Source organism: Panicum hallii, chromosome 2 (assembly GCF_002211085.1).
Source record: "Panicum hallii strain FIL2 chromosome 2, PHallii_v3.1, whole genome shotgun sequence".
NCBI classification, from domain to species: Eukaryota; Viridiplantae; Streptophyta; class Magnoliopsida; order Poales; family Poaceae; genus Panicum; species Panicum hallii.
Window position 1 is genome coordinate 57,258,723 of NC_038043.1, and position 13,509 is coordinate 57,272,231.

A 13,509-nucleotide genomic window follows, 5' to 3' on the forward strand; every position below is an offset into this window, starting at 1 on the left:
ATTAAGAATCTGTTTGGTTTGCATTTGTTTGTATTTGCTTATGTTTAGGGACTTAAGTTTAGTTCTAATATGTCCTCCTCAAAGTGTTAAATATAGTGATTTATTGGGACTAAAGGTCCATAAGTCCATAAGTTCTAAAATTGTAGCTTATAGGAGCTAAAAGATGCTTTCCATAGGGGTATCTTTTCATTTATTGCTGCTTCAGTCCCCCTCCCTTCCACACCCCATTAAATAATCAGGGTATAAGGGTCTTTGCACAGCCACGTTAAATAACTTTAGTCCATACAACCAAACAGGATGAGACTTAAGTTTAATCCTTATACTAAACTTAAGTTTAGTATTTAGAGAAACCAAACATAGTCTAAATTTTGCAGACGTGATAAGATCATTATGAGAAATGAGAAGGGAGAGTTTTATGGAATGAGAGGAAAATTTCATCCCCATAACATCCATCTGGTTCGGTTACCAAGTTTTTACTTTTGGTAACTGTACAATGATATTATGCATTGAGACAGGCTTTACATTGACGTTCAAAAACGAAGCTCCGTTGACCGTCGTCGTTCTTTATTAGGGTTTAGTGTGGAAACACTTGGAGAGGGTTGAGTAGTCGTAAGTACATGAACTTGAAATAGCAGGTTGTTTAAAGGGTATGCTGGAGTTACTCCGAGAAAGTCAGTACAAAACAACCGCCACAATACATCACCCACATCAAAGAGACAGATACTAGCTACTGTACTATTTTTCACTCAAAAAAGGAAAAACAACCATGCATGCTACAAACCTTAGCATGACCAGAAAAATAAAATTCCTCTCAAAAGGGACATTCCATTGCACTTCCCTCATCTATGAGGCCGCTAGGCCCTTGCATTGGATCTCCTTTCCTATAAGTAGGAGAGCTTCCCACTCGCAGCAACACATTAGTGTGGAAGCAAACACTGTCTAGCTCCGGCCTCTTCAGTCTTCTGTCACTCCTTGCTTGCATCACATTCATACGTAGCGTAAGCCTAGCGTAGGTCACTGGGCAGAGAGACCAAAGCAGGCAAGCAGCAGCTCACAGCCAGACGAAACGACATCACATCATCATCCATCCGATCGATTTCCAACCTCCAGCAGTCGGTGCCCCAACTACCGATCGATCGATCCATCCATCAAGGACATGGAAGGCGGCCTGAGCCCCGAGCGGCACGCGGCGGCGGAGCCGGTGCGGTCGCGGTGGACGCCCAAGCCGGAGCAGATACTCATCCTCGAGTCCATCTTCAACAGCGGGATGGTGAACCCGCCCAAGGACGAGACCGTCCGCATCCGCAAGCTGCTCGAGCGCTTCGGCGCCGTCGGCGACGCCAACGTCTTCTACTGGTTCCAGAACCGCCGCTCCCGCTCCCGCCGGCGTCAGCGCCAGCTGCAGGCGCAGGCGCAGGCGGCAGCGGCGGCCGCGGCAGCAGGCTCCTCGTCCTCGTCGGGATCGCCGCCCACGAGCGGCGCCGCCCTCGCGCCGGCCTCGTCGATGGGGATGTTCGCGCACGGCGCGGCGTACGGCTCGTCGTCCGCGTCGGCGTCGTGGCCGCCGTCGTCCGCGGGGATGATGGGGGACCTGGACTGCGGGGGCGGTGACGACCTGTTCGCCATATCGCGGCAGATGGGCTATGCGGACGGCGGTGGCTCCGGCTCGGCGGCCATGTCGTCGCAGCAGCAGCAGTTTTACTACTCGTGCCAGCCAGGTGAGCGCCGAGCCGTGCATGCATGCATGTTTTGCCACTCAATCTCCATGGATCGATGCCTGGTTTTCATCGAGGTTCCGTGGTCATCATGGGCTCTACAATTGCGAGGAGGATTCTTTGAATTCGGATCTGCTTTGCATGCAAGGCATCATGAGATCATCATCATATCGCATAGTATAACTAGTGGCGTGCGTGATCCTTGATTTGCTACGCATGCAGAGTTCAGATATACATATACGATCTTGTTTCGATGGAGTACTACTTGTTACCTTGGGCGCCCCAGTGGGAAGAAGGAGTATTGCTGGTGGTATCAATAATCACAGGTGACAGCACAGGAAGTTAATTGGAGAGGAAGCTAGGGCCGGGGTTGATGATGATGGTGTAGTCGACATGATCCATTTATTTTCTTAATTAGACCGGCCGCCGGAACGGAAGCGCTCTCGCTCTCTCGTCATATCATGTCATATCTGCTAGCTAATTCAGACAAGACTGCATGTACTGTTATGCAGCAGGAGCTAGCTAGTATACAATAATAATGCTAGTGATGATGAGGAGCTTAACGCAGCATGCGTACGTGCATGCAATATACTACTACTGGTACATACAAATAGTATTATTACTAGCTAGCATGCCACCAAATAACATGTGCCTCTCATGCATGCCTGTGCTGGTCATATACATATAGGGATATATTTGTATAAGTTGTGAAAGGGAAGGGATTTAGTTCTTGTTCCGATCCAATTATTAATGGAGTATTTTGCAACTAACTGACTGCGGCATGCAGGGAGCATGACGGTGTTCATCAATGGCGTGGCGACGGAGGTGCCCCGGGGCCCGATCGACCTGCGGTCCATGTTCGGGCAGGACGTGATGCTGGTCCACTCCACCGCCGGCGTCCTCCCCGTCAACGAGTATGGAATCCTCATGCAGAGCCTGCAGATGGGCGAGAGCTACTTCTTGGTTAGTATTTATACTGCTAGCTAGTTCTTTATTTCAGTGATAACACCTGATGATGCAATTAAACTAAGCATTTCTTCACTGATTTGTTGTTTTGGGTTTCGTAACCAAAAAAATCTCGACAGGTCACGAGGGGCTAGCTAGCACCGCATGCACATTTCCGGAGCTAGATGCACGCATGCATAGTGCTGCGTGCCAGTGATCCGTGGATTAGACGATCGACCGATCAGGAGGTTGCAAGCTACCTATTATACCTAGGATATGAGCAGTGCGTCGCCGGCAGGATATGAGCTACTTATTATATAAACCTGTTACAGCATATATATATATATATATATCATTGCAATTTGCAAACATTTATCGGATCGGAGTTGTTAATTGTACTACTATACTTGCTGGCTTCCTTCAATTCTCAACATGAATGAATGTATCGGCGTCGCCGGTGAGGCCAGCTAGCTGCACGCATCGGCCTCGGCCACGGCGGGCGGTGCCACCGGACGTGTCGACCGCAAGTGGCGAGCTCGCCGCCGCCGCCCACCAAAAGGAGCGCACCGCGTGTCCTGCCTTGCCTCGCCTCCAGGTATAGTAGGCATCGGTGTGGTGTCGCCCTCGACCCTGATGCTTGGATCTGCTGCCGACCTCGGCCGCCACCTCCACCAATCAGCTGCCGCGCAGAGTCGCTAGCCAAGCCTGCCCCGTAGGCCGTAGCCCTCCTCCTCTTCACTTCCCGGCTTCCCTTCCCTTTGCGGCCGGGATTAGCACATGTGATGGGATGATTTTGGTTTCTTTTCTGCCGTTACAAGACTGAAGGTACAGGCACTGGCACGCCCTGCCCCTCTGCAACCTCTGCATCCCTCCCCTGCTTAGTCCTGCACCTTTCTGCCTAACACTTGAGGACCACAACAAAACCTGGCTGCTCATCCAGTGAGTGACCCCTGCTTAAACTGTACTTGCGAATTTAAAAACCGCCCGCTGACGATGCGACGCTCTGGTGCCAGACTAGTAACTTCTTCAGAGAGAGTTCTTCAGGGAACAACCAGCCTTTTGGTTAAAGGCAAGCCGAGCACCGTCTTTGCCGGAGAGTTCAGTATCTGCAACTGCATTGCAGAAGAAGCAAGCAAGCAAGCATTTTTCTACGCGCCGAGGGGCTCTAACGAGCTCAAAGCCAAACGATCCGTTTGGGTCATCAGTGGCAGAGCAGCTCATGTAATCTAATGTAACGTAAACCCTATTAGCACAAAAGATGGTGGAGCGTGATCGAGCACGCATACAAGGGGCACGGCATTCGCTGCACCCAGTCACTTGTCACGTCTGCAAAGACGGTACTGAATCACAAAGGTAGCTTTACGACTTGAGACTTGAGACTTACAGAGTACACCGATGTTGATAGAAAGGAGGCGGAAAGCACAATGGAGCAAAAGGCAGGGGCATCCCAACTAATCGCCACACAAGTCTCACAAAAGGCAATGGAAGCCTCTTGGTAGTTCTACACGACCCGGGGCAGGGCAGCATACTACCAATTCAGTGCTCATCACTCATTACAGGTGAGGTTGAGAAATCACAGCCTTCAGCAGGCACAAGCCCAAAAATAATAAGAAAAAAAATTGGAGGAAACAACAATACACAATTACACACCAAAGTACAGTCTATAGTACGGAACGGCTAACCATATTTCTTCAGAGTTAAACCTCGTATCAGGGAGAGCTTTCTTCTCAACACTGCCCCTAATAAACAGGAAATATACCATGGCCGTATACTGCACTACTGCAGGATCAGCGGTAACATAATGATTCAGGGGAAGCTATTAACAATTATTCTCGTACAACCAATCACATGCTGGAAACCTTACCATGACCCCCAATATGTTGGCGCATGCTCTACGAGCAAATCACGGAAAATGGGAGGACACATGCTCTTCCAACAGTACAGGTGTGTGCTACCTTGGACATTAGCAGCACCTACGTTGCCAATCATTGTACACAGAATATTAATTTTTTTTCTTAATATAGCGTCTTTCAATTATATCACACAGGTTTAATAATATCATGTTGTCTCCTGAAAAGATTGTGAGCGTGATAGAGCCGCTGGATTTGCCTGCAGGACTTTGGCGGTGCTGGATATCTGCTCCCGGTTCTCAGCTTTGGATCTGAATGGTCTGAACATGCCTCTGTCACCAGGTTCAATCCCAAGGGTGGTCCAGATTGAACTCTTTGCAGCTTCATCGGGGTCGTCGATCCGCAGCGTCTTCGGAATCCACAGGCATCTTTCTGCCTTCTCGTCACCTTGAGGTCTGGAGTCCCTTGAGTGTTTCCCCAGGACAGGTGACCCGCTATCTGAACATGTGCTGCTGCTTGTGGGAGATGATGCTGACACGCCAGGTCCGAGCCATGGCGTGCTCCATGCTCCATTAGGCCAAGGCGTAATGAATGGCCAAACTGAAGATGGCATTACCGGAACTGGAATAGGTGGACCGCAAAATCCTGGTGGCAGTACCGGCACCATTGGTGGAACATTCCATTGAACATTACTACTACCGTTGCCATTTTCTGAAGCATTCGCTGCTTCTGCTGGGGCTGGGCATACTGGTGCTGCCACGGCAGGAATGCCATTCCATGCTGGACTCCAAGGGTACACAAAAGGAGGGCCAGGGAAGAATGGTATAGGATGCATGGAAGTGACCCCGTTGCCATGCCCAACAACTCCATTTTGATGTGCACTCACTGTTCCTTTATGAGATTCACTCCGAGGACCGTCCGATGTTGTCGTAGAAGGTGGGCACGTCAGGGTTTCTCCGTTTCTTGGCTGTGCTGTTGAGGCAGGGTTGGCATTATTACTCTGCTCCCCTCCAATCTTCAGCACCGAGGCCATGGAGTTGCAGAGAGGGGAATCAGGACCGAAGTTAACTGCTGCTTGATTTCTATTGATAGGCAAAGGCAATGGAAAGAGGGTAGACTCTCCCACAGGAGTGGCTGCACTACTGCCGGGAATCAATATGCTGCGGCAATTTGCACTGGAGCTCTTGCTCTTGCGCCTACCAGCACCGACAGGAATATTTCTCATGCTCCCACCTGCAGTCCAGTACCTCTGACAACTCTTGCAAAAATGCCTGGGTTGCTTAATGTTGTAGTTGTTGTAATAACAGAACTTTGTATCCATGCTGTTGCAACGAGGGCATGGCAGGATCTTGTCTGGTTTCTTCAGGACCTTCTCTCCACTCGGTACATCGCCCTCAGTCTTGGCTGTCTCCAAATTGGACTCTGATCCAGTCATTTCGTCATTGCAAGGTGCCTGATTCTCACACTCACTGGAACTGTTAAGGCTAGAACTATTTGTCTGACCAAGGTCTAACTCCTGATGTGTGCATGGCTTTTCCCCAGTGATAACCGTGTCCCCTGTATTTTCGCATGCGTCCTGACAAATACATGAAGGCTAAGTAAAATAAATTGTACAGGAATAGCAGCAAATGTGTTTTATAAGATGCCATAAAATATGTTTTGTAAGGAAAAAAAGGGTCAATAACTAGACTATCTTTTGCCTAGAAAGCACATGATTATGATACCCTCTTCGCAAAATTCAGTGATTATCTTTGATGCCTTCTTGCAAATGCAAGCTCTTGAAAGCTAAGAAAGCCTTAACATCTTATTTTGTAAAAGAGGAACAGCTAAGTAGGCTAAAGTTCAAATGTTCTCATAGAACAGATTAGTTTGCTTGATCTTATTTTGTAAAAGAGGAACAGCTATGGCTTAATAGGCTACAGTTCAAATGTTCCCAGAGAACAAATTAGTTTGCTTTGGAGCTGAAAGCAGATATACTTCAGTAGTTCAGTGGTGTATCATATTCCATCAAGATCTGGGCGATGATTATATTACTCTACTCTTGTTGCAGTTAACTAATCCCCATGGTACAGTATCATTGACATAACTTTTGCTTGGATACAGTGTAGTGGAAAGAGGGAATATTTGGTATAATCTTATGGTCGTTATTCCTCAGGCACAGCTTGCCATCGCTAACCACAATTTGGGTGGAAGTTTTAGAGCCATTCTGTTTGAGTATTTTGGAGAATTTGAGCTTAATCAGCACTCTGGGACAACTACATCCAATGCCCCATAAATGATTGTGGATCTAAACCAAGATTTAACAACAGCTTTGGCTCTATGGAATCAAAATTTCTGACTGGGAGAAGCAGATGCATCAAGGTTAAAAACTTCATATAGGACACTCCCATCTGCCTATCCAAGAGACCAAGACTGGTTACCAACAACAAAAGCAAGAAACTGCAAGATACAAACTGACAGGAGGAGCAATTTTGCATCCCAAGAATAAACTCGATGAGGGATTTCCATCTGGATAAAATCGAGTCCTGCCTAATCCGAGCTGTTTAGAAATACTCTCGCTCTACAGAACCGGATGGGTAACCACATCAAGAAATCACTTAATGAGTACTTGAGAGGGAAAAAAAGGTTCACTCATTGCAGAAATCACTTAAGTGATCTCCGGTCTAAATATTCTAACCCAAAACTGAAGCATCCGTTGTTCAGAGACAAAATTGAAGCATCCTACAGCTATTCGTTGTCGCAAAACACAACCCCGAAAATCAGCCTTTTGCAATTCCACCAGCCAGGTTAATCCAAAAGTAGCTTGCCATGATGACTAGCTAGCCTAACTTGATCTCCATAGAATCAGCAACAACAGTCGGCAGCTAGAGGGACAATCAAACCATACCTTGCAGTACTACTAGGACTATTGGTAAACTTTCTGACAAGAACAGGAGCAGCAGCACAGAGATGCGATTCCTAACAACTCCATCAATTGCAGCAGTTACAAGTATTGGAGAAGAAAACTTTGCAAGTATGCTTGGAATATAAAGACAGTGACTTTTTCCTCAAATCAAATCGTCGAAAGGAACGGTACAGAACACGATGAACTGAAAGGGGAAACAGAGTAGGTTTTGACGAGAAATCCAGAGACATGGGTGCGAACGCGCGCGAGCTCACCTTCTCCGGCGGCTGCGGAGGCGGGAGGGGCGGCGCCACGTGGGATTCCGGCGACCGAGGGGACGCGGCTCCGGCGAGCTCCATACCATATGGGCAAGATCCGACAAGTGGAGTTGGCGACGCCAGAAAGGGGAAAAAGATTTGCCCAATTTGTGTCACACGTTCGTGCAGCAACGTCCCTGTACTATCCCTGGAATTGCACAGTGGTCCTGTTTCCTAACGGGTCGGACCCAAATCATGTTTGTTTTTTATTAATATTTTTTCTCAAAATAAAATATTATCCCTTTTCTTTGGGAGCAGTATGGATCAAATAAAGATGCTGAAATGGGGTACAAGCTATATATGTTCTTTTCCCTTTTCGGTTATTTAATTAGTAGCGTCTGCTTATGATGATATTGTCAATTTACAAGTCGACCACTCTAACATGGTGTGCAAGAAGCTTGATGAAAATGAGGCAAATGGGGTGACAAAAGGCACAAGCATTTGAAGGGCATTAGCAATTTAGAGAACGGGTTCTTACTTAGGGCAGAATCGAGACAGGTGATCAGTAAATTCATCTCGTGGATTTGACAAATGACAAGGGGCGTACAAGTACAACTATGGATGTAGTTATGCAATTGCCAAGGGGTGGTTTTATCAAAGACATGCCAGTGGTTTACTTTACCGGCAAGGCCGGTTCCGAGCGACCGGCTCGGCCGGTCGGGTCCTAGTCAGCGCGCGGAGAGAGCAATCCTGGGCCACGAGTTCACCCAGCGCGGGGCCCGCGCGGGCCAAATCACCCGGTGATTCTGCGGGCGGTGTACGAGCGCCGGGTGCACGTACCAGATGCTCCGCGGCCGGCCAAATTTCCCCGTCCGCTAAAGCCGTTGCTTCCCCGGGAAAGCGCACGTCGATGTCAGGTGGGTCCGGACCTTCGGCTGGCCCACTTGTCTGTGACTGTGGGGCGGGATGGTGCTCCTGTGGGGGTTGACAGGTATGGTTTGGGCAAGAAAAGTAATGGAGGCCGGCAAAAGGAGCTTTCCGCTTTTATTAGTGCTTTTGGTTATGGGGAGCTACACATGGGCCACTCTTTGCCCTCATGCTCCTTTTCCTCTCTTTGCAGTTTATTTGTCTCATGAGCACTAGTTATGTGATATACAAACCTTACCTACTAAGAAACAATGAAAAAAAAGAGAGCTTATAGAATGTCATGGCAAATGCTCACCATGTTAGATTGTTTTTTTTCTTCCTTTATCTTAATGCTCTAGTATTCGACAATGTACTCCTGCTCTAAAAAACCTCCCCAAATATAACGTCTATGCAATGCTCGTCAAGGTTATCAGGCATTGATTATGAGCTTGATTGGTTGGATGTCAATTTTTGCCAAGCTTAAATTATGGCAAGCCAATATATTGGCTTACCAAAATAAGGGCATGCCAAAGTATTTGTAAGAAATTTAGGTACTCATTTGGTTCGGTGCCAACCAATAATTTCTTCTTTCTTAAGGTTTAAGAAGTTTTTAGAAATTTGCCATAATTTTGGTCAAAATAACCAATTTCTAAGCATGAATCAATTGATAGCCAAATTTTGGTGGCATATCTTGATTTTGGCATGGTAAAAATTGGTAGCAAACCAAGCAAGCTCTTTATCTAGATATACGTGGCCCTTCATTCGGATAAGCTCGTTCCAGCTTTGACCCTCTGAGCTCCACCCTGTGCAACAACAACAAGTAGCCGACATGGCCACGCCTGTCTCAGTTTCAGAGCAGATGGACGGCCTTTCTCCTTGCTCCATGCAAAATCATTTCAGACCTTTTTGGCACAAGTCGTTGACTGTGCCTACACATGATATCTATCCACACATCCACCCTGGCAACCCTTTGCAGCCACACAATAAAGATCTTTTGCTGTGCTGCCATTTGTTCGGCTTGGGCGTTACACTATAAATATAAAGATCATATATACAAATTCCACCTTGCAACTTGCAGCTGTACTGATCACATACTCACATGGACCATGGTTCGTTCAGTGGTCCATCTTTACACTTTTGCGAGCAAAAAAAAAAAATTAAAGATAAGGCCATGTACTACGTAGTGCCACTTAAGTCAAGGGATCCATGGCATCCTTGCATAGTACTTTCTCATGTTTCAACGTATAGTTCATTTTAGTTTTGTCGTAAGTCTAACTACCGAAATTTTTCCCTAAATAGTCAACAATTTTACACCATTGGAGCAAAACATTTGATTACACCCTCAACTAACATAAAAATCCGATTTTTAACCTTCAACTACAAAATTGGATAACAAAGTCCATCCAACTATCAAAACCGACCAAATTTAGCCCTTTAGGTGATTTTTCATTTTGTGAGAATTAAAAATATTCAAATTTAAATTAAAAATTCAAAAGTAATTCATTTTAAATCAAAAAATATGAAATGAGTATCAAAAGTTTTTTAAAAATGTAACCTATCTATTGGCATGCACGATAGTTGTCAGTTATTCAATCCAATTTTTTTATATTCATAATATTTGGTTACTTGTAGTTATACCTATTATTTTTGAATAATTAAGATTCAAATAGAGCAATAATAGATTGGTTATATTTTTAAAAAAATTTGGTAGTAGTTTCATATTTTTCTAATTTAAAATGAATTAGCTTTAATTTTTTAGATCTAATTAGAATTTTTTAGTTTTTTAAATACAAAATCACCTTCAAAACCACCCTAAGGGTCAACTTTGTCCGGTTTTGATAGTTGTTATGGCCTATGCTATCCAGTTTTATAGTTTAAGGTTGAAAATCGAACTTTTGCTATAGTTCAAATGTGTAAACCGGACTTTTTTTTTCCTATTTTATTATAGGGAGTAGTTATCAGTCAAAGAAGCAATGCCCGAAAAATGAAAAAGGGTGAGAAAGAGACCAGCGGAGGGAAGGTGGCCATGGAGAAAACAACACAATTCCACCGCAAACACAAACAACAAGAAGTATGCATGCATGCAACAGTGTCAGCGCTGGATATTTTTTATCTGGCCGAGCGAGGACGAGGCCACTCCAAAAGAAACTGCCAAAACGCACCCTATTTTATCAATAATAAAATGATTTTTCCTCTTGGGGAATAGCGTACTGACTGATGAACCAACAGCCAGGCAAGGCTGCAGCATGGATTTGGAAAAATGCAAGTTGCAGTGAGAGAGAATAATTTACATTCGTGTGCATCCGCTCTGCGCTTGTCCGTTGCCGAAAAGATCTAGACCATTCCAAAGAGAGCAGAAAAGAGTGGCAGCATATAGGGCACTTTCTATATCTGTTTCCATGTTTGCAAAGTGGCCATGATTCACGCGCACAGCTTTCTTGGAATTTGTACTGGATGAAATAAACTAGGTAGATTTGAGTGAAGCCAAGATGAATAATCCATCTCAATCTCTGCTTGACAAATTGACACAGGTGGCTCTAGCTGCCAATAAGCAGTCGCTGACCTCTTCTCAAGTCTGAACAAGGTGCCACAGTTCACTACTTCACCTCTTGGGGGCTCAAAAGGCCTCTTGCACAATCACGTGGCGCTGCTCACTACAGTCTCATCCCAGCAAGAAGTCAGGTGGTCGTTCACCCTATACGCTAGACTAATCTGAAGTTTCAAATGCCGTATGGGAAGACAGTTCAGCTTCAGTCTGAATAAAGAGACTGTCTATTCATCATTTACCTGAATATAGAGGACGGCGCATCCTCCTGCAAGATGCTGCGCCGCGGCGCAGCCTTTTAGTTCGTAGGATTCCCCAATTGGTTGCAGGTGCTGGCCACCGCTTGTTGATCCGATAAGAACACTATAAGCCTTATAAAATGCGAAGGTCGGTTAAGAACGCATGATTCGTTGAACGCTGTAATTACGGTCTTTTTGCTAATGCAGTAAGACTGGGGCCTCTGGTCTTAAAACTCTGAAAAAAAAGTGAGAACAGATAAAACTGAAGAAAAATATGTGGCCAGTATGACAAATAAATGTACTAGCATATATCATACACATCGATCTACAGAGCTAGAGTCAATCAGATGGCAGAGGAAGAACATCTGGGTTCTTCTCACATGCCTGTTAGAGTTGGGGATCGGCTACCGCGTGATTAGGTTAAAAGAAGTCGAGTGATATTAACACAAGCCGAGCAACAGAGAGAGGGAGAGGAGAAGGGGCACGAGGTTATACCTTCGTGCCCTTGCGTCGCGGGCGATGCAGACATGCCCGCCATGGTCGGGGCGGAGCCGGTGCTTGCGGTGGCCGAGGCTCGGGTCGCGGTCGCGGCCGCGGGCACGGGGTCGAGGCGGTGCGTTGACGGTGGCCGCAGGTGGAACTTCCCGCCGCTGCTGCGCCTCCTCAGATCGGTTAGGGCTGACGGTGTCGGTGGGCTGGCGGCGGCAACGAACCTTGTATCGTGCGCCGCTGGCCCCCACCTTCTTTTATAGCGCAGCGCGACGAGGGCCCACCAGCTAAGAACGAGCTGGGGCACCCCCGATCAGGGCGCGGGTGAGCGGTGGGCCTGTTGGGGTCCGATGGTCTCCGGGAGATCAATCCAACAATCTCCCCCTTGATCTCACCATGTACTTTATTTTTCCTTTCTTTTTACTTTTTCGCGTTTCGTCATAGATTTGTGCATAGAGCATGCCTCATCGTCACGATCATCTGCCGATAGATTTAGCGGCTACAATACATGCTTATATTCAGAGACGGATTCTTTAACCTTTTGGGCTCTTGTAGTCCGAAGATCACAGGCTATCCCTTAGCCCCATGCCGGCTACGTGTTCCTTGAACACGCTGGGTGGTAAGCCTTTTGTTAGCGGATCTGCAAGCATTTTTACTGTGCTTATATACTCGAGATTTATAATCTGATCTCGGACTTTATCTTTCACAACATAATACTTTATATCAATATGTTTGGCAGCACCACTTATCTTATTGTTGTGTGCATACATTACTGCGGGCTCGTTATCGTAGTACAGCTTTAATGGTCTAGATATGTCGTGGACCATTTTCAAACCGGGTATAAACTTCTTTAGCCAGTTCACCTACCCTGTAGCCTCATAACATGCAACAAACTCGGCATACATTATGGACGATGTAGTGACGGTTTGTTTATAACTTTTCCACCATATTGCTTCCCCGGCAAGGGTGAACACGTATCCTAACGTGGATTTTCTGTCATCTCCTGCGTAATCGGAGTCTGAGTATCCTACGATACGCAGAGATTCTGTTTTTCTGTATGTTAACATGAGGCCTTTGGTTCCTTGCAAATAACACAGAACTTTCTTTACTAACTTCCAGTGTTCTGGTCCTGGATTACTCTGCAATCTGCCAAGCAACCCGATAACGTAAGCTATATCAGGGCGTGTGCACACTTGTGCATACTGTAAGTTTCCCACAGCTGAAGCATATGGTACCATTTTCATTTGATCAATTTCATATTGATTCTTGGGATATTGAAATTCCCCATATCTGTCGCCCTTAACTATAGGTGCAGGTGAGGCACTGTATTTATGCATATTAAATTTCTTTAAAACCTTTTCTATGTATATCTTTTGGGACAATCCTAATACCCCTTTCATTCTGTCTCGATGAATCTCGATTCCTAAAACGAATCTAGCTTCACCAAGATCTTTCATCTCGAAATGTGAGGATAAAAACCTTTTCGTTTCTAATAGCAGACTGACGTCACTACTTGCCAATAGGATATCATCCACATACAGGGTTAGAAAGATATACTTCCCATTCTTGAACTTTGCGTAAACGCAATTATCCTCAACATTTTCTTTGAACCCGAACTCTTTTATTGTTTTATCAAATTTCAAATACCACTGTCTTGAAGCTTGCTTTAGTCCGTAAAT

General features: G+C 45.9%; 2 protein-coding genes across 2 annotated transcripts; one reads left to right on the top strand and one right to left on the bottom strand.

Moving 5' to 3' along the window:
- The first annotated feature begins 903 nt into the window (after positions 1 to 903).
- On the top strand, positions 904 to 3,031 carry LOC112882033 (WUSCHEL-related homeobox 11-like). The gene is made up of 3 exons (XM_025946993.1): positions 904 to 1,718; positions 2,503 to 2,678; positions 2,801 to 3,031. Exons 1-3 carry the CDS (start codon positions 1,157 to 1,159, stop codon positions 2,813 to 2,815), a joined length of 753 nt encoding a protein of 250 aa, XP_025802778.1. The 5' UTR covers positions 904 to 1,156; the 3' UTR covers positions 2,816 to 3,031.
- Positions 3,032 to 4,324: 1,293 nt separating this feature from the next.
- On the bottom strand, positions 4,325 to 7,829 carry LOC112880439 (cyclic dof factor 2-like). Its single transcript, XM_025945070.1, has 2 exons — positions 7,670 to 7,829; positions 4,325 to 6,086 (listed from the first exon to the last, which is right to left on the bottom strand). Exons 1-2 carry the CDS (start codon positions 7,751 to 7,753, stop codon positions 4,719 to 4,721), a joined length of 1,452 nt encoding a protein of 483 aa, XP_025800855.1. The 5' UTR covers positions 7,754 to 7,829; the 3' UTR covers positions 4,325 to 4,718.
- Between the last annotated feature and the right edge of the window lie 5,680 nt (positions 7,830 to 13,509).

Bases quoted from the DNA above. Each gene is read 5' to 3' on its own strand.
- LOC112882033 (XM_025946993.1), top strand. From the start codon at position 1,157: ATGGAAGGCGGCCTGAGCCCCGAGCGGCACGCGGCGGCGGAGCCGGTG. The intron at 1,719-2,502 runs GTGAGCGCCGAG...TGCGGCATGCAG, and splicing joins TTACTACTCGTGCCAGCCAG to GGAGCATGACGGTGTTCATC.
- LOC112880439 (XM_025945070.1), bottom strand. From the start codon at position 7,753: ATGGAGCTCGCCGGAGCCGCGTCCCCTCGGTCGCCGGAATCCCACGTG. The intron at 6,087-7,669 runs GTGAGCTCGCGC...TGTATTTGTCAG, and splicing joins CTCCGCAGCCGCCGGAGAAG to GACGCATGCGAAAATACAGG.